The sequence below is a fragment of the Sapajus apella genome, unplaced genomic scaffold (assembly GCF_009761245.1).
Source record: "Sapajus apella isolate SASKATOON/1434 unplaced genomic scaffold, GSC_monkey_1.0 scaffold87, whole genome shotgun sequence".
Lineage (NCBI taxonomy): Eukaryota > Metazoa > Chordata > Mammalia > Primates > Cebidae > Sapajus > Sapajus apella.
The window spans coordinates 2073647-2095462 of record NW_022437027.1 but is presented as its reverse complement, the minus strand read 5'-3'; the positions used below and the strand labels follow the sequence as shown (position 1 = coordinate 2095462).

The following is a 21816-nucleotide window of genomic DNA, read 5'->3' as shown; positions in this document are numbered from 1 at the left end:
CCAAGCAAACCTAATAGACATTTACAGAACTCTCCACCCCAAAGCCACAGAATATACATTCTTCTCAGCACCACATCACACCTACTCTAAAATTGACCACATAATTGGGAGTAAATCACTCCTCAGCAAATGCAAAAGAACGGAAATCATAACAAACAGTCTCTCAGACCACAGTGCAATCAAGTTAGAACTCAGAATTCAAAAACTAACTCAGAACCGCACAGCTTCATGGAAACTGAACAACTTGCTCTTGAATGTTGACTGGATAAACAATGAAATGAAGGCAGAAATAAAGATGTTCTTCGAAACCAACGAGAATGAAGACACAACATACCAGAATCTCTGGGACACATTTAAAGCAGTCTCTAGAGGAAAATATATAGCAATAAGTGCCCACATGAGAAGCATGGAGAGATCAAAAATTGACACCCTATCGTCAAAACTGAAAGAGCTAGAGGAGCAAGATCAAAAAAACTCAAAGTCTAGCAGAAGACAAGAAATAGCTAAGATCAGAGCAGAACTGAAGGAGATAGAGACACAAAAAACCCTTCAAAAAATCAATAAATCCAGGAGCTGGTTTTTTGAAAAGATCAACAAAATAGACAGACCACTAGCCAGATTAATAAAAAAGAAAAGAGAGAATAACCAAATTGATGCAATAAAAAACGATAAAGGGGATATCACCACAGATTCCACAGAAATTCAAACCATCATCAGAGATTATTACAAACAACTCTATGCACACAAACTAATAAACCTGGAAGAAATGGATAAATTCCTGGACACTTGCCTACTGCCAAGCCTAAACCAGGAAGAAGCCGAAACCCTGAACAGACCCATAACAAGGTCTGAAGTTGAGGCAGCAATTAAGAGCTTACCACCCAAAAAAAGCCCAGGTCCAGATGGGTTCACAGCTGAATTCTACCAGACATACAAAGAGGAGCTGGTACCATTTCTTCTGAAACTATTCCAAACAATACAAAAAGAGGGAATTCTTCCCAAATCATTTTATGAGACCAACATCATCCTCATTCCAAAACCCGGCAGAGACTCAACAAGAAAAGAAAACTTCAGGCCAATATCCATGATGAACATAGATGCAAAAATCTTCAATAAAATACTGACAAGCCGATTGCAACAGCACATCAAAAAGCTTATCCACCATGATCAAGTAGGCTTCATCCCGGGGATGCAAGGCTGGTTCAACATACGCAAGTCTATAAACGTAATTCACCACATAAACAGAACTAAAGACAAAAACCACATGATTATCTCAATCGATGCAGAGAAGGCCTTTGACAAAATTCAACAGCCCTTTATGCTAAAAACACTCAATAAGCTAGGTATCAATGGAACGTATCTCAAAATAATAAAAGCTATTTATGACAAACCAACAGCCAATATCATACTGAATGGGCAAAAACTGGAAGCATTCCCCTTGAAATGTGGCACCAGACAAGGATGCCCGCTCTCACCACTGCTATTCAATATAGTATTAGAAGTTCTAGCCAGAGCAATCAGGCAAGAAAAAGAAATAAAGGGCATTCAAATAGGAAAGGAGGAAGTCAAATTGTCTCTATTTGCAGACGACATGATTGTATATCTAGAAGACCCCATCGTCTCAGCCCCAAACCTCCTGAAACTGATAAGCAAGTTCAGCAAAGTCTCAGGATACAAAATCAATGTACAAAAATCCCATGCATTCCTATACACCAGTAACAGACTTAAAGAGAGCCAAATCAAGAACAAACTTCCATTCACAATTGCCACAAAGAGAATAAAATACCTCGGAATACAACTAACAAGGAATGTAAAGGACGTCGTCAAGGAGAACTACAAGCCACTGCTCAACGAAATAAGAGAGGACACAAACAGATGGAGAAACATTCCATGTTCATGGTTAGGAAGAATCAATATCGTGAAAATGGCCATACTGCCCAAAGTAATTTACAGATTCAATGCTATCCCCATCAAGCTACCAATGACCTTCTTTGCAGAACTGGAAAAAACCACCTTAAACTTCATATGGAACCAAAAGAGAGCCCGCATAGCCAAGTCAATTCTAAGCAAAAAGAACAAAGCGGGGGGCATCACAATACCAGACTTCAAACTATACTACAAGGCTACGGTAATCAAAACAGCATGGTACTGGTACCAAAACAGAGATATAGACCAATGGAACAGAACAGAGGTCTCGGAGGCAACACAACCTTTCTACAACCATCTGATCTTTGACAAACCAAACAAAAACAAACAATGGGGAAAGGATTCCCTGTTCAATAAATGGTGTTGGGAAAGCTGGCTAGCCATGTGCAGAAAGCAGAAACTGGACCCCTTCCTGACACCTTACACTAAAATTAACTCCAGATGGATTAAAGACTTAAACATAAGACCTAACACCATAAAAACCCTAGAAGAAAATCTAGGCAAAACCATTCAGGACGTAGGTGTAGGCAAGGACTTCATGACCAAAACACCAAAAGCATTGACAACAAAAGCCAAAATAGACAAATGGGACCTAATCAAACTCCACAGCTTCTGCACAGCAAAAGAAACAATCATTAGAGTGAATCGGCAACCAACAGATTGGGAAAAAATTTTTGCAGTTTACCCATCTGACAAAGGGCTGATATCAAAAATTTACAAAGAACTAAAGCAGATTTACAAGAAAAAAACTAACAAGCCCATTCAAAAGTGGGCAAAGGATATGAACAGACACTTCTCAAAAGAAGACATACGTGAGGCCAACAAACATATGAAAAAATGCTCATCATCACTGGTCATCAGAGAAATGCAAATCAAAACTACACTGAGATACCATCTCACGCCGGTTAGAATGGCGATCATTAAAAAATCTGGAGACAACAGATGCTGGAGAGGATGTGGAGAAATAGGAACACTTTTGCACTGTGGGTGGGAGTGTAAATTAGTTCAACCATTGTGGAAGACAGTGTGGCGATTCCTCAAGGACCTAGAAATAGAAATTCCATTTGACCCAGCAATCCCATTACTGGGTATATATCCAAAGGATTACAAATCGTTCTACTATAAGGACACGTGCACACGAATGTTCATTGCAGCACTGTTTACAATAGCAAAGACCTGGAACCAACCCAAATGCCCTTCGACGATAGACTGGATAGGGAAAATGAGGCACATATACACCATGGAATATTATGCAGCCATCAAAAACGATGAGTTTGGGTCCTTTGTAGGGACATGGATGAACCTGGAAACCATCAATCTCAGCAAACTGACAGAAGAGCAGAAGATCAAACACCGCATGTTCTCACTCATAGGCGGGTGTTGAACAATGAGAACACATGGACACAGGGAGGGGAGCACTACATACTGGGGTCAGTTGGGGGGAAATAGGGGAGGGACGGTGGGGGGTGGGAAGCTGGGGAGAGATAGCAAGGGGAGAAATGCCAGATATAGGTGATGGGGAGGAAGACAGCGAATCACACTGCCACGTGTGTTCCTATGCAACAATTTTGCATGTTCTTCACATGTACCCCAAAACCTAAAATGCAATAAAATAAATAAATGGGAAAAAAAAACAACAACAACAACAAAAAAAAAAAAAAAAAAGAAATTTCATATATGTTTGCCACAAGGTCAAGTTTAAAAGATTTCATATGTTTGCCACATCTAAGATTTAACATAATTTTACGTAATTCTTCCAAATACTTTTTGCTTTTCCTTTCATTATGTTGAGCTATAATAGAGCCACATTTTGCCTTTCATTTCTAAGAAACATATCAACATATTATGATCTCAAGAAATTTAGGATTGCTTCAGAATGTAAAATTCATAAATACAAGATGGACCTACAATTTAGAAAAACATATTCCTCTTCCTTTAATTCTTCTTTGTTACTACTATTTTACAAGAAAACAACAGAAATATTGCAGAGTAAAACGGACCTGTTTGCTTTTAAAGTTTTGTTTGTTTGTTTCATTTGTAATTTAGAACAGTGTAAGACAACATTTCTCAGAGTGTGCTCTGTGGAACATAAGGCCCTCAAAAGTTACCTCACCAGAAAAAGCTCTCTTGTCAACTAAATGGGGAAAGTACTCCTTCGCGTTTCCTCTCTGGGAGGCTCATGATGTATGTCACCATCTGGAGGCTCTGCAAGAACAGAGAGTAGTAAAAGAAGATTTTTCACTTTAACCCTGCATTGTTTACTTGGCAAGTATATCTATTAATATCCATGGATTGCATTTGGGAAACTACTAAGTTTTTCATAGTTACTTTACCCTTGAATATGTATCCTCTTCAGAGCATGGAAGTAGTGGAATGTAGTAGTTAGATACATGGACTTTACTTTTCCTAAAATTTATTATTTATTTATTTTTTGAGACGGAGTCTCGCTCTGTCACCCAGGCTGGAGTCAACCTCCACTTCCCAGGTTCGAGTGATTCTCCTGCCTCAGCCTCCTGAGTAGCTGCGACTACAGACGTGCGCCACTATACCCAGCTAATTTTTGTATTTTTAGTAGAGATGAGGTTTCACCATGCTGGTCAGGCTGGTCTCAAACTCCTGACCTTAGGTGATCCACCCACCTTGGCCTCCCAAAGTGTTTAGATTACAGGGGTGAGCCACTACACCTGGCCAGATATATGGACTTCAGACTCAGACAATCTGAACTCAAACCTCAGTTCTGTTAATTTGCCAGCTGTGTGACTTTGGGCAGCAACTTAACCTCTCTAAATGTCAGTCCATAGATAAGCTGCCCATAAATATGAAGTTCTTAGCAATTTTTCTTCCTGAACTTGTCATTCAGAAACAAAATAATAGATTTGCATGGATGATGGATTTCCCCACAGGTCAATTTTCACATCTGGAATCTACTTTAAATGTGATCTACCACATCAAAGTCTAAGGAAGTCAATCTCACTTGGAAGCACACTGCAGAGGCAAACAGGGCATCTTCCTTGTCCCTCTGTCCTTTCAGACTTCTCCCCCTCTTGCTCTCTCTCTCTTTCTCTGTGTCTCTCTCTGTCTCTCTCTTCTTAAGCTTTCCAGCTCCACTACTGCTTTGTCTAATTTTTTTGGGTTCCCCTTCTCTCATCCAGCACCAGCTGAACTGATTTAGGGGTTACCTGGCTATGCTTTCCCAATCCAATTCGACAAATATTTACTGGGTACCTAGGTGGTCCTTGAATCACCCTGAGTACCCAATTCCAGGATGTGACTTCTCCAAAGGACAGAATTTGAATGTTTATATAATACAGTATGGGGGGGGGCATTAAAAGAAAACATTTAGCTTCTTTGGCAAGCTGTCTGATGAAATAGCTGAAATTCAAGAAGCCCTTTAGTGAGGAGGGAGAGATTGTGAACACAACAGGAAGAAGCTACAGACTGAGTGGCAAAGGTTGAGATTCTCTATCGTAAGCACACCTCACCCAAACGCTTCCTCCCTGAAAGCTGCTGACCGAGCTTTGGCAGGGGCTCATCTCCCGTTGGCTGATAAGCAAAGCCCTGTTTTATATTTAACTCGCTGCAGTGCAGGAGGGGTAGGGGCGGAGATGCGTCGTTTATAAGGGGAGCTGTGACAGTCTTCTCTTCAGAACTCTTCCTCCCACTCGGCTCCTCTTACGGAGACCTCGTTCCACCCCCCTTGTTTCTGCATTCATCCTGAGTGGCTGGTGGGAACGTGAAAAGGGAGAGCAAAAGACGCAAGAAGCCGGAGAGAGGTGTGGGGAAAGCGAAAACAGGCTGCCAAACCAGGGGATTCCTTCCAATTTAAAAAGGAAGTCTGCTGACGTTAGTTAGTTAAATTTAACATCTTTTTATGTTTAACACTTGACTTCGGAAGCAAAAATGAACTTTGCGGAGGGAGAGGGCTCTAAGAGATACTGCATTCGAACGAAACATGTGGCCATTCTCTGCGCGGTGGTGGTGGGTGTAGGATTAATAGTGGGACTTGCCGTGGGCTTGACCAGATCGTGTGGCTGCACCGGGGACAGCGGGGCGGGCACTGTGCCGGCTCCTTCCCAGCAGCCTTCTTCCACGGCCAGCCCCTCGGGGCCTCCTGCCCAGGACCAGGGCGTCTGCCCGGCCAGTGAGGATGAGAACGGACAGTGGAAAAACTTCCGGCTGCCGGACTTCATCAACCCTGTCCACTACGACCTGCACGTGAAGCCCCTGCTGGAGGAGGACACCTACACGGGCACCGTGAGCATCTCCATCAACGTGAGCGCGCCCACCCGGTACCTGTGGCTACACCTCCGGGAGACCAGGATCACCCAGCTCCCCGAGCTGAAGAGGCCCTCGGGGGACAAGGTGCAAGTCCAGAGGTGTTTTGAGTACAAACCGCAGGAGTACGTGGTGCTCGAGGCAGAGGAAGAGCTTACCCCCAGCGGTGGAGATGGCCTCTATCTCCTGACCATGGAGTTCGCCGGCTGGCTAAACGGCTCCCTCGTGGGGTTTTACAGAACCACCTACACGGAGAACGGACAAGTCAAGTAAATATTCATTTTTGCTTTACCTCCCTTAAGCTCACATATCTGCTTACCGTTTCTTTTTCTTCCTTTTTCACTATCCGCTTTTAATTATTTTGTTGGTCTGATCTTGACTGGTCCTTGGTTTCAATTCTGGTTGTCCATCTGGGAAGCCAAAATTGGTGCCCTGTTGTATTTCCAAACCCTGTCATAGAGCTTGAAAGTAGTGAACCAGCTTCGTGGAGTCAAAAGTCACTGTAAGTCTTTTATTCCATCAGGAGAAATCATAATATACTGCACCCTATCTCGAAGATTTCCATAAATCATCTCAGGTTTTAAAACTGCCTTTGGTAAATTTCACTAGTGATATTCCTAGGCTACATAGCAGTATTTTCAAGCTGAACTTTTAAAGAGATATTACACCAAATTTGAGTGAAAAATCAGTAAATATCAGTTATTATCTTGTCCAATTTTTTTGGGTCCAATGTCTCTTTTTTGGAGAAGAGAGACATTGAAACATTACATGTGATCCTCAGAATTGTCTTTGTGTCTTCACCTGGAAAGGAAGGCAGGATGCTGTCTTTTTTGTCTCCTATGGCTGGAACCATGTTTTACACATAGACTTTCAGGAAATACTCACTGAGTCCACACACCAGTGGCAGCACATACATACATTTTGGGGCTGGTTGCTCATCATGCAATATGCAATCATAATGCTAAGCCTTTTGCAACATAAACGATAGATTAAGTAATTAAATACATATGAATGTTTGTTCTCCCCTTGGCCCTCCAGGCAGAGAGGTTTCCATGTTACCTATGTCCACCTATTTAGATAGATAGATATTAATTCTACTAATCCACCTATCTATCTGCCTTTGTATTGATCAGTGGCTACTACCAGAGCTATGCTAAAGGCATAACTTTTTCACTGAACTCCAAAAACCTTCCTTCACACTGTGAATGCAGCCCTTGCATCAAGGAGGAAGGCCGCACTACACCTTGTGTTGTCTCTGGACTGCTTTCACCTTTGCTGACTTAGGCTCTGAAGAGGTAAATGATTAAGAAAGCTTCGTCAGGCCGGGCGCGGTGGCTCACGCCTGTAATCCCAGCACTTTGGGAGGCCGAGGCAGGTGGATCACGAGGTCAAGGGATCGAGACCATCCTGGTCAACATGGTGAAACCCTGTCTCTACTAAAAATACAAAAATCAGCTGGGCATGGTGGCGCATGCCTGTAATCCCAGCTACTCAGGAGGCTGAGACAGGAGAATTGCCTGAACCCAGGAGACGGAGGTTGCGGTGAGCTGAGATCGCGCCATTGCCCTCCAGCCTGGGTAACAAGATCGAAACTCCGTCTCAAAAAAAAAAAAAAAAAAAAAAAGAAAGCTTCATCATAGTTTAGAGATGTGAGTCTTGGGCCAGTCCACCCACAAATAACACTTTTGTCTGTTGTTTTAAGCATCTTACAGAGCAAGCAAATTTTTTGGTCAAAATTCTTTCTATTTGTAAAACAGACTCATGGATTAAAACCAAATATTTAAATATTGCTGTATTCTTGTGTGGTACACTGATAAATTGAGTAGGAGTGGTAGTTCGAAGAAGATATCTGGAGGGGTCATGGTTATATTAATCCTGTATCTTAATATTGCTAGCCATAAAACACCATTTACATATTTTTCTGTTCATAAAAATTAAATAATTGAAAACATAAAAATTAAAAGAATCTGTAAACAATTTCACTGCCCAGTGGTAATCCCTGCTAGCATATTAATGTATATTCTAATGTTTTTCTAGGCAATCAAACCTTTAATTGCTTTATGTCTGCCTATCTATCTACATACCTTTCTACTTAATATGTCTTGAGAAGTTCCCCTTATTCTTACATGTTTTCAAGGATCTATTTTTTGTTTTTTATTGAGACAGGGTCTTGCTGTGTTGCCGAGGCTGGTCTTGAACTCCTGGGCTCAAGCCATCCTCCTGCCTCCACTTTCCAAAGTGCTGAGGTTATAGGCATGAGGCACTGCACACAACCAAGAATCTGACTTTAAAGATGTGAAATATTCCATTGTTTGAGTACATTGCAATTTTTAAAAACAAATTCTATTGCTGAGCATCTGAGTTCTTTTAGTATTTTATTATTATAAACAAACCACCAAAGAACATAGTTAGAAATACCTCTGTGTGTGTACATCTCTTTATTTCCTTAGGTTAGGATATAGTCCTAAAAACAGAACTGCTGGGTCAAAGTGTACAAATATACCAAGATACTGTAATAGTCATTTTGTTTATTGACTACATAAATAATATACAGTTATTTTATTTATTTTTTTTGAATTTTTTCTTTTTTTTTTTCTTTTTTTAAAGATTGGGTTTCACCATGATGGCCAGGCTGGTTTTGAACTCTTGACCTCAGGTGATCCACCCACTTCAGGCTCCCAAAGTTCTAGGATTACAGGCGTGAGCCACCGTGCCTGGCTAATAATATACATTTATTGAAGAAAACTCAGAAAAGAGAGAAAATCATAAGAAAAAGTAAAAATTCATCCATAAATTCATTACCCAGTATAGCTATTGTTAACATTTAGGCAGAGATTCTTCTAGTACTTTTTTGGACAGAGATAGCTGTGGCATAATTATACATAGTATTGTGTAACATGCTTTTTCAATGTAGCATCAATGCTTTAATGTGTCATTTGGTGTTCTTCCACAAATGATTTGATGGATACTTGGTAGGCCATTGTATGACTACAATGTCGTCAATTCATTTTTCCATTAAATGTGGGTATTTAAGTTGCTCCTAGTTTTTCACCCATAAGGATCTAGAAGAAGGCACATCTTTATACTGACCATCCTTGTAAATAACTATGTATGAACATTTTCTAATACTTCTTTAAGAAAATTTCTAGAATATGGACCAACTACCTGTCTATAAATACATGTATGTGTATGTGTACATGCATGTACATATATGACATATATGCATGAACATGTGTATGCGTGTGTGTGTGTCTCCAAAAAAATATGTCCCAAACTCCATTCCCACCAACAATGTATGAAAGTGCCTATTTCTTTGAGCCTTACTAAAAATACAATCATTTTTTAAAAGTGATTTTGCCAGTGGTAGAGGGAAGGGCAATATTCTGAAGAATATTCACCTTAAAGAGATTCTAAAAATTCATTAAAGTGAAAGCGAGTCAAGCCTTTTTAAATATTATTGCTAAAACTTTAAAACTGCTTCTTAGATTATAAAGGCAAGAGAATCTTTATCTGAGTACAACCATCAAAAATTTATAAAATAAGTGAAATAAAATTTTATACCTAGTAGGAAGGCCAAAAATATGGAACTATGTAGTTTCCATTGGCAAATTTCTATTATGTACTTTGTAAGTCTAAAAAAGCATTATATACACAAATACTCACTCATTCTTTGAGTTATATTTTTACTGTACCAGTTAATTTTACCACAAAATATATACCAGAGAGGTGCCCTTCTGAAGCTTGGTTGACTTGAATTTTGATTGGAGAATATGAGATGGCAGCCAGATCAGTGAGGGAGGCTGATGCTCAGTTCGGTTCTCACTGAGGACTGGTGTTCCCAAGTTTGTGTGCTTGGTTGAGAGCAGTTGAAGCTCTCACATTACGCAGGATGCTGCCAGCTCTGTACTGCACACACATGGTTTTGGAACAGATCTGGCGTCAGCTCAATAACCTCATTTAGGCTAAATGGAATACTTTTTGTTTTCCTTGTCTGAAATATTTCAAGCATATGAGAAAAGTGCATCCTGATTTTTTTTTTTTTTTTCAAGCCTGTGAGTAACATTTTGGCAATGCAGCCTCTAGGAGGCTCCATATAAGGGCTGCCAGAAGGAGTTCACTGGGGGCAGCGCTGTTCTTTCATACTACACAGTGAGCTTCATCATACGTGAAGTCTGTCTCATTTTAAACGTCATCATAGTAATACATTTGAAGTACAGAGTCAAAATTACATTTTCTGACCTTAACATAAAATGTAACTCCAAGATTGAGTATTAGCAGTTAGGGATATTAATGTGACAGCCACAATGCAGACTAAAGAGGATTGCACTGAGTGGTCACCAAAGTTACTTAATGTCTGCAAATACCATCAAGACTTTGAGCTTCACAAACTTCACAGCTACCCAAGATGCTTTCTGTCAAGATTGAGACATGAAGAAAGAGAGGGGAACCAATCTGGAACCCCACTCCGTCTTGCTGGGGACAGAGTTGTAGCGGGGCTTGAAGGAGAAAGTTTGAGAAATGTGGCGTCGCTTTTCCTGTATTGATCTACCTCTTCCTACTCTCTGGTCTGTCCTTTAGGGTCTGAGGAAAATCACTCGGAAGGATTGGAACCTTTGGAATGTTTCTCTGACCACACCCTCCTCCTTCTCATTTTCTCACCGTGTTACCTAGGATTTCCAGCTGTTTCCTTCCCCAAAGACTTTCCTTCTACTCAAACTCCAAAGTATGTTTTCTTCTCTCCAATATTTGGCTTTTCCTTGCCAGCATTTGAATTATGCTTACCTAGCATTTCCCAAAGTATGTGCTGTAGAATTCTAGTTGCATGGGCTCTTAGTTATGCAACTAGATTGCTTGAACCTTTGCCTCCCGCGTTCAAGCAGTTCTCCCCAGAGAAATAGCAGGGGAGAGATTCTGTGGTTAAATCTGTTTGTGCAATAATACTAAATACAAAGTGATCTGTTTTGTATTTTTTTTTTTTTAATTATGGAACTTTTCAGAGACTTTTTTTTTTTTTGAGACGGAGTTTCACTCTTGTTACCCAGGCTGGAGTGCAATGGCGCGATCTCGGCTCACCGCAACCTCCGCCTCCCGGGTTCAGGCAATTCTCCTGCCTCAGCCTCCTGAGTAGCTGGGATTACAGGCACGCGCCACCATGCCCAGCTAATTTTTTGTATTTTTAGTAGAGACGGGGTTTCACCGTGTTAACCAGGATGGTCTTGATCTCTTGACCTTGTGATCCACCTGCCTCGGCCTCCCAAAGTGCTGGGATTACAGGCTTGAGCCACCGTGCCCGGCCAAGAGACTTTTTTTAAAAAAAGAGATGGTGTCGCCAGGCGTGGTGGCGCGTGCCCATAGTCCCAGCTACTCAGGAGCCTGAGGTGGGAGGATCGCTTGAGCCCAGGAGTTCTGGGCTGTAGTGTGCTATGCCCATCGGGTGTCCGCTCTAAGTTCGGCATTAATATGGTGACCTCCCAGGAGCGGGGGAACACCAGGTTGCCTAAGGAGGGGTGAATCTGTCCAGGTCGGAAACGGAGCAGGTCAAAACTCCGTGCTGATAAGTAGTGGGATCGCCCCTGTGAATAGCCACTGCACTCCAGCCTGGGCAACATAGCGAGACCACGTCTCTAAAAAAAAAAGAGATGGGGTCCAGGTTGGGGTAGAACTCCTGGCTCGAACTCATGAGTTCATGAGTTTAAGTGATCCTCCCACCTCAGCTTTCTGAGTAGCTGGGATTTATAGGGTTTTCAGAGGTTTTTATATGATAATGTCCATTATATAGTTTCCCAGTTATCTGTGACTGTGGATTCTTCTATGGGGTTCTTAAGAGTAGAGATACACATCTCTTGTTTACTGTTTGGCACACAGTAAATGGAATATATGGAAATATTTTCACATAAATATGGAATATATGGAAATACTTTCACATAAGCTCTCACATGACTAGTATCTTCTGACAAATACTGCATTACCACAGCTCCTTTCCCATAAACGAGCCTAACTTCCACCAATAACACCTCTACATTCCCCCTTAGGGTGAAAACTTTCCCTTGGTTTCTTTTCTCCCCACCTTGTGGAAGGGAAGAGTTTATAGGTATATATATATATATATATATTTGTACTTAGGAATGCAATCTTCATAGTTTCAAGGCAGAGAAACAGTGGAATTGACAGGAAGTACACCTGGAATTTTAAAGAGATCATTTCTAATTTGAGCTTTCAAGGTGTTCTTCATAGCACTAGTAGGATTTAAGCTTAATTTTGATGTTATGGCGGGATTTCAGCAGCGGAGACAAGTGAGAAAGTAAATGCAGGCAAAAAAGAAAGGCACTGACTCAGAAAAGCATAGTGGGGACAAGAAAATTAGTTTGTAGGGGAAGTTTATACGAAGAGGCTAGCTAGATATCACTGAGAAAAACCCATATGGAGGAAAAGAAAAATAGCCATGATAGGTATTATGAAGGAGAAATTACCCAGTGACTTTTTGGATATGGATGCTGAAAGGAAGAGCTGGCTCAACTATACATTTGGGTATATGAAAGATATTGCAGCAGTCCAGGAAAGTGAAGGTAAGGATTAGATAGGAAAAGTGATTTCAGGCTAAAGAAGAGAGGGCACAATGGAGAAAATAGTTTGGAGGTAAAGTAGTCAAGATTTGCAGATAGATTGACTATGAGGAAGGGTGAGTTAAAGTTATGGGTCTAGGAGGCCCCAGCTAGCCTTCACATCAATTGATATTGGGAATAGATGGGAAGTAGTCAGTTTAGAAGGGAAGGTCATAAGTTCAGTGTCAGATGTGTTGATGGCTTGTCAGATACCTAGGAAGAGATGACCAGTAGGCACTTGTATAAGTAAGTCTGAAGCACAAGGTTAGAGCTTGTAATAAAGATTTTAGAGTTGAGTGGAAATGTCAGTGAGATGATCGTCATTATGTGTGTGTGTGATCATCATTGTGTTTGTGTGTAATGTATTTTGTTTGTTTGTTTTTTGGGACAGAGTCTCCCTCTGTCACTCAGGCTGGAGTGCAGTGGTGTGATCTCAGCTGACTGCAACCTTTGCCTCCCAGGTTCAAGCAATTCTCCTGCCTCAGCCTCCCGAATAGCTGGGATTACAGGTGCTCACTACCACGCCCAGCTAATTTTTGTATTTTTAAGAGACGAGTTTTCACTATGTTGGCCAGGCTGGTCTTCATCTTGTGATTCACCAACCTCAGCCTCCCAAAGTGCTGAGATTACAGGCTTGAGCCACTGTGCCCAGCCTCATGTAATGTAGTCTTACGTGCTTGGATGCGTATGCATACTCAAGCACATGTAGTTTTGATCTTGAAATTGTTGTTGTATGTCAGCTTGTTCATTATATTCTTAGATTGGTATGATGAGCTATTATCCCATTGTCAATAAAAATGTCAATAAAGAATAGATTTTTGGTCGGGCAAGGTGGCTCATGCCTGTAATCCCAGAATTTTGAGAGGCTGAGGCGGGTGAATCACCTGAGTTCCGGAGTTCGAGACCAACCTCGCCAACATGGTGGAACGCTGTCTCTACTAAAAATACAAAAATTAGCCAGGTGTGGTGCCAGGCAGCTGTAATCTCAGCTACTTGAGGGGCTGAGGCAGGAAAATCACTTGAGCCCAGGAGGCAGAAGTTGCAGTAAGTCGAGATCGTGCCACTGCACTCCAGCCTGGGTGACAGAGCGAGACTCTATCTCAGAATATATACATATATATATTTCTTTTTGGTCTTGTTTGCTTGTTGTAGGAGGCTAAGTATAAATTTCTGTAAATTTCTTTTATTTTGGAAGCAAAAAAAAAAAAAACAAAGCAAAAAGAAATTTATTCAAACCACCATAAAATTACATAGAGGTCTGCTGTGACTGACCTCAACTCTATTAAAAAAAAATGCTTAGAGGTCTGAACAATCTAGAGGAGTTGTCTTGCACCAAACAGCTCCCCTACATAATTCTGGAATCCTTTATTTAGTCTATATAGACCCCTAGCAATTGTGACTACCTCTCCAGAATCAGAAGTGTTTAATGATTTCATCCAAAACTTGCTGTTTGTTTTGCTGGTTCAGCTTATAAAATTGACCAACACAGCCTGAGAGTCTTCACTGAAAACAGCACACCAGATGATTTATGAGATAATTAGGTACATATTTTGGTTTTTGCTTTTAGAGTTGATTCAGAGTGATCCAAACCATAAGTGGCGTCATCGCCCCTTCTCCCTCAGCTTTCTCTAAAGTCACCTTGATCTGATCCACTCAGAGATCCTAGAGAAATGCTCTTTCCTTTTGGAAATCACTAAATTGCATAACCTATCATTTTATTGTGCTAGGTCCAGTAAGTGACCTATTAATGTGACATAGGGAGGCCCTTGTGGTTTACTCCAACACATTTGCCTGCGTAATAATTATTCAGGACATACCACAAGGCACTCCTGAACATATTGTGCCATTGTCAGCCTTTTTTCTTAATTTGCAACACAACTCATCTGATTTTAATAACTGAATAAAACTTTCCCAAAGAAGTTGTAATCTAGAATTGTTTTGTGTTGCTAGTTAGCTCTTATTCCTTGCTTTCAACTTTGCAAACGCTTAAAAAAGTTTAGGGCTGACTGATGGAATTTAGGACATGTAAAACGGAACTTTTTGAGTTATTCTGAAGTTCATGAGAAAAAGAACAGGTTACCATTTTAAAAATGCTTATATTGCCTATAGTATATATACTCCAAGTCATTTTTTCCAGTATATATTACAGTCAAATGAATTAATTTGAAATATTTTAGATTGTGAAAGTGGTATATCAGAAAGCACAGTTAGTGTTCTAGATTTATAAGATGTAGAATCAGGTATATCCTAACTCCACCATGCTAATTTTAAGGGAGTTTCAAATCTATTACCACATGTAATCTACCCCTTCTCACTTCCCCATAACGCTGGGAAGATACCATACATACTCTGATAACCATGTTTTACAGATGAGGACACTGAAAGTCTGAGGTTTTGTGACTTGGCCAAGAGCACACTTAAGTGACTGAAGTAGGATTAGAATGTAAGAAATTTTGCTCTTAGAAAAGAGTTTTCCCCATAAAATCATATTATCTTCACACTTAAAAAAAAATTATATAGCTCTTCTGGTTGATGAATGTCACTGTATCTACATCTGGGTCACTGTGATTGAGTTAGACTTGCTGTGATTGACGTTTGCTGAGAGGACCACCGAGCTGGACCAAACACACTGTGCAGAGAAATCTCCCACACTGTTCTGTTCCATGTCCAATGGAAAGCTCAGGAAGATGCTAATTTAGGAAGGAAGATTTTTATCCTACAGTCAAGCAGAATGTCTTTTAAAGGGAGAAGGTGAGAAAAGGATTGAAAATTCTTTTCTCTCCTAGGTTCTTAGGAATATATATATACTAGTATCCAGCCAAGAGTAAAATAGAGTATTTGAAAACATACCCCATGGCTACAGCTTAGAAAAGCGTAATTTCACTCCCTCCTTCCTCTCATCTCCCACACACAATGATGTGTGTGTGTGCGCACGCACGCATATTCACACACACTCATGTTCTCAAATTAGTTAGCTGGCCTATTTCTGAGGTGTGACTCAGCTGAAACATTCTTGCGGGGAGTGACTTTTCCTTTTCCTCTGCCTCTGGAAGAAATCAGAAGCCAGAAGAATTCAAAAGAAAAAGGCAGCTGATTAAACATGCGGTTGGAGCTTAGTGGATCTTATTATAAAACTTTCATACTATGGGAAAGTGTACAGGCTTCTTTAGAGTCTGCTATATTTGCAATTAACTACAATCTGCAAGATATTTAGAAACTTCAATTGACTAAACTGTTAATGTCCCAAAACTAATTATTGATTGTTTTATTACAGAATGAATTCTTAATTCAGGGTTTTCTTGGGTAACTTTATTGTGACACAATTTCAAACTTATAGGAAAGTTACAAGAATGGTACTAGGAATTCCTAGAAATACTTAACCTAGATTCACCAATTGTTTATATTTTAGCCTGTACCTCCTTCCTTTCCAGAACACATGGAAACATCCTCTCCCTTTACACCTTAACATCAGAGCATATTTCTTAACTACAGGGGCATTCTCTAAAATAACCATAGTACAGTTATCAAAATCAAGAAATTTAACATTGATACAATTATCTAATTCAAAGTCCCTAATAGAATTTTAACAACTAACCTAATGATGCCTTTTTTTTGAGATGGAGTCTCGCTCTGTCACCCAGGTTGGAGTGCAGTGGCACAATCTCTGCTCACTGCAACCTCCTCCTCCCAGGTTCAAGTGATTCTCCTGCCTCAGCCTCCCGAGTAGCTGAGACTACAGGCACGTGCCACCATGCCTAGCTAAATTTGTACTTTTAGTAGTGATGAGGTTTCACCATCTTGGCCAGGCTGGTCTTGAACTCCTGACCTTGTGATCCGCCTCAGCCTCCCAAAGTGCTGGGATTACAAGCATGAGCCACTGCACCTGGCCTTAATGATGTCTTTTAAAGCAATTTTTTTCCCAGTCCAGTACCCAGTCTGGAATGATGCATTGTATTTAGTGTTATGCCCTTTTAGAGTCCTTTAAACCAAAACCAGTCCCTTAGTCCTTCTTTGTCTTCCTAACATTAATATTTTTTGAAGAATACAGGCCAGCTATTTTGAGAATGTCCCTCAGTTTTAGCTTGTCTGATTTTCCTCATGATTTAAAAATGCAAGTTAAGCATTTTTTATTTTTTATTTTTGTGAGGACTATCACAGATGTGATGTGCCTCTCTCAGGAAATCACATTAGAGACACATTGTGCTGGTTTGAACTATGATTAGTGATGCTTCCTTTGATAGCTTGCTTAAGGTAGTGTCCAACAAGTGTCTCCATTATAAAGTTACAATGTTTCTCTTTACGTAACTTTCAGGGAGATTTTTTTTGAAAGCTTGCAAATATTCCTTCCTCACCAAAGTTTAACCCCCTTCTTCTGGCACCCACTGATGATTTTTTAAAATCAATTTTTCCTTCAAAAATTACTAGTAGGCAATCTACTGTAAGGATGCACTTTCGCCTTCTCACCCATTTATTTATTCATTTAAAAAAATCAGAGTCAGGACTCAGAGATTGTTGATTTATTCAATGAGCTATAATCCCATTGTTTATTTTGATGTTCCAGTACTCCCATATTTGCCCAAAGGCAGTCAAATCTTTGACTGTAATAAATCCTTGAACCAAAATAAAATGCAGGCTCTTCTCATGGCCTCTGATATTTTCCTGCTCTGGCCTCTGCTGACCTCATGTCAAACTCATCTCTGGCTCCAGTCCCTCTGGTTCAGTGTTCTTTAGCCACACTGGTCACCTTTCAATTCTTCAGCCACATCAGGTTCTTTTTCACCTTACAGACTTTGGTTTACGGTTCCTTCTACTTGAACATATTTTCCTGAATCTCCACTTGCCTGGCTTTTCCTCATTATTCCGATCGTGGCAAACCACCACTTATTCCAAAAGATTGTGACTACTCTACCTAATGTTGCTTACTACTTTTCCTAGTCATTCTCTGTCACTTCCAGTGTTTATTTTCTATCTAGCTCTCATCCCTCTCCTAAATTATTTATTTATTTGTGTGTCTCTTGTCTAACACCCTGGAAGTGTTAATCTTAATCTTCTCTATTAAGTAACCGCCCAATGGGTTCACCTTGCCCGTTCCTAGACAGAGCTGATTTATCAAGATAAGGGAATTGCAACAGAGAAAGAATAATTCACACAAAGCCGGCTGTGTAGGAGACCAGAGTTTTTTAATTACTCAAATCTGTCTCTCTGAGCATTTGGGGATCAGAGTTTTTAAGACAATTTGGTAGGTAGGAGCTTGGGGAGTGGGGAGTGCTGATTAGTCAGGTTGGAAATGGAGTCCCAGAGGGTTGAAGTGAGTTTTTCTTTCTGTTTTCTGTTCCTGGGTGGGATGGCAGAACTGGTTGAGCCAGATTACTGGTCTGGGTGGTGTCCGCTAATCCATAAAGTGCAGAGTCTGCAAAATATCTCGAGCACTGATCTTAGGTTTTACGGTAGTAATGTTATCTCCATGAGCAATTTGAGGAGGTTGAGACTCTTGAAGCCAGAGGCTGCATGGCCCTTAAACTGTAATTTCTAATCTTGTGGCTAATTTGTTAGTCCTGCAAAGGCAGACTGATCTCCAGGCAAGAGGAGGTCTTTTCAGGAAGGGGCTATTATCAATTTTGTTTCAGAGTCAAACCATGAACTGAATTCCTTCCCAAAATTAGTTCGGCTTACTCTCAGGAATGAACAAGTACAGCTTAAAGGTTAAATGCAAGATGGAGTCAGTTAGTTCTGACTTTTTTCACTGTCATAATTTCCTCTGTTATAATTTTGCAAAGGCAGTTTCATACAGATTTGTTGTTTCCACAACAGCCAAAAAAATGTCTGTAAATTTGTGCATGCATGTATAGGTGCTTGTGTGTGTGTGCGTATGTGTGTGCACGTGTGTGCGTGTCTGTGTCTGTGTGTGTGTGTGTGTGTGTGTGTGTGAGAAAGGGGCTCAATAAATATTTGTTGGATGAATGGATGATGTAATAATTTAGCCTGATATTCTTTATGATATCTCTAAGTTTTGAGACTCCTGAAGGACAAAATTTTTCCCTACACAAATTATTAATGAATAGAAATTACCATTTCTTTACTTTTATACTTTTAACTTTGCTTCATTTTCTAATGAGCAAATATACACTATTCTCTTACTATGTTTACATGTAAAAAGTGTATGCTTATTGATTTTTTGACCAATTGCTCAGAAAATACTATTTTCACCTTGAAATTATGAAACTACTAAACATTAACATTTTAGTTTGCACAAGCATATGCCTAGTTAGAGCCATTAAAAACAAAAATGCTGCTGTCTCTTTTCAAGAGTGAGCTTTAAACTAGACCAAAGGTTACATCACCTAGGAGATTAATCAGCACTGCCTTCACATGGAAATGAAACTGGGGCTTTTGTCCCTGGTGTAACATAAATAAGAAAGAATGTGCCATTAGGGACAGGGACTGGGAACTCTGGAATGAACTCCACTCTGTGACAGAAGACAGCTGCTCACTTCCCATTAGGCCAGTTAGAAACAAGCTTTTAAGTTTGGCTTTGTGTTTATCTACTTGTTGCTCAATGGGTTTTGGGTGGAGAGAGTACTAACTCATAATTGGATTTGTTGTTGCTCATACACAGATTTTTTCATGGCACCAAAATAGCTGTTAGATTGGTGCAAAGGTAATTGTGGTTTTTGACAGCTAAGTATTTGCATGAAATATCTGAAGTAATCTGTCTCAGGATTTTTAAACAATGTGTTAACTTTAAAAATTCCAGGAAAGCCTTTGACAAATATTTGATAGTTTTCTAGATGGAACCTCAATTTTAGAAATGTAATAGTTATAATTGCATAGTTGATTTTTTTTCCCAAGGAATAACATAGGGGTTGTCAGAGGTGGTAGCATGCATTTTGTTTGTGTGTTTGTTTCTAAGGAGCATAGCGGCCACCGATCATGAACCAACAGATGCCAGAAAATCCTTCCCTTGTTTTGATGAGCCCAACAAAAAGGCAACTTACACAATATCTATCACCCATCCCAAAGAATATGGAGCACTTTCAAATATGCCAGTGGCGGTAAGTATTTTTTAAATGTTTTGTTTATGCAGATAATCTGTTGACAATATTAGTTCAATTACCTGATTTTCTGTGAAAGGGAACCCATTGAATTCTAAAACTAAATGTGCAGTAATAATTTATTTAGTCAACTGAAATACATTTTGGCAATCTTTTTCTTTGAGTCCCAGAAGTTTAAGATATCACAGTTCAATAAGAAAGACACATCGGTGTTTCTACCCAAGAGACAGTATAATAAACACATACACCAGCTTGGACTCTGCTTAGCTGCCAGAATCCCTGAGTCATGAAAAATTACAGTATTGGCAAACTAATGGAATTACAGACTTGAAAATATTTGACGGCTACTCACTATTTAGTTTTCAAGAATATAAACCCAGTTTTTCTTTCTTTCTTTTTAAAGATAAAGCTACTATATAAAAAAATCATCACTTAAATACTGGGTTGTGGAAGCAAACTCCAGGGAACACTTTGCCTATAGGTTCTTTTGGTGAATGGGAAGTGCTTGTTATATGTCTGGAGAAAAAAATTACAGGTTATGATAATTTCTGCCTGTATGAATTATTCATTAACATAAAACACTTTTCTCTGTTATCGTGCCTTATCTTCATAATGGATAATGTTGTTACCAAGAGTGTCATTATCTCAAAGTTGAGGTTTATATACTTTATACATGACATGTAAAAGGGTCAGGCTCATCTTTAGGTATAATAGAAGGACAGCAGCCCCAAATTATGTGTCTCATCTTTCTGATCCACTGTTTGAAATATTATCTTTAAAATTCATCTTTTTAAATGATAAAATATTCCTTGCAAAAGCAACAACAAAATAAAGCAAAATGCTTAAGAGGATCAAAATGTAATCTTAGCAGCCATCCATTCCTCAGTGAGAATTAATTATCAGCTTATTTTCTTCTAAGGTTTGATCAGAGAAGAAAAAGGAAAGGATAAACTTAAAGTGTGATACACCGATCTAGATGAAGGTGGGGCGGGAGGAAAAGGCAAATTCACCAACTTCTGCTCAAGATCTTCCCTTATGGCCTTTTCATTTTGCAGCTACACATCAACCTTCTACTAGATCCAGATAGTAGTCTTGGAAGAAGGAGAATATTCTGGGTTCTTAGGAGATCCAAACTAACACTATTAGGTTTTTATGGTGGAGTAATGGAGCCTGAAGCCCCATCACGATTATATAAGTGCATGCACAAACATGCTTGAAGTGTCAGTGGCACCCATTCTAGTCCAGCCTCCCTCACTTAATCTCGTTTTAAACCTTCCCAAAGAGAGTGGCTGCGGGAGATGTGGAAATGTTTAAATACTGGAAGCAGGAGTTGGGCAGGTATTCATGGTTGAAGTCTTAGGATTGGTGATCCACAGTGAGGACAGCAGAGCTGGCATGGACCAAAGAAGCCAGAAAGGTCAGTAGTTGTGTCAAACAATGCTAATCCTCTCTGTCCACAGAGACCGAGGTACTGACTTTGGTGACCATACCTTTGGTCTTTGTTGTAGACAACCAAAGATAGAAAAGAGAAGCCAATGCTCCGCTACACCAGATACCGTAATTGCCCCGAATCAGCCAATACCTGAGCACAAGCCTGCTTTTCATTAGGAGATCACAGCACTCTCAAATATTATGGTCGGCATGATGTCTTTAGTGTAGGCAGATAAACTCCTATTCAACTGATAGTCCAGTCAAAATTGTATTTCTCCCTGGAAAACCTAATACAATATATAGTTCACCCTTTCACAGTTCTAAAAACAAAGTAAATTTTCCTATAGTCTTTTCAACATCACCACAAACAATTTTACCTCTAAGCTTTGACAAAGGACTTCTGACTAGAAAGCAATGTTTGGGGCAACCATTTATTTGTTTGTCTTGTGTGTGTGTGTGTGTGTGTATATATATATATATATATATATATGATTGATCTTTCGATAGATAAAAGTTTATCTTCTGTTTCC

At 39.9% G+C, this 21816-nt stretch overlaps 1 protein-coding gene across 1 annotated transcript in view; it reads left to right on the top strand.

The window, feature by feature from the left end:
* The first annotated feature begins 5491 nt into the window (after nt 1-5491).
* ENPEP (glutamyl aminopeptidase) overlaps nt 5492-21816 on the top strand; it is a 90384-nt gene continuing 74059 nt past the window's right edge. Inside the window, exons 1-2 of the mRNA XM_032254748.1 lie at nt 5492-6470; nt 19714-19855. Of these exons, the coding sequence (XP_032110639.1) occupies nt 5827-6470; nt 19714-19855 (786 nt within the window). The 5' untranslated portion in view covers nt 5492-5826. The remainder of the gene's footprint in view (nt 6471-19713; nt 19856-21816) is intronic.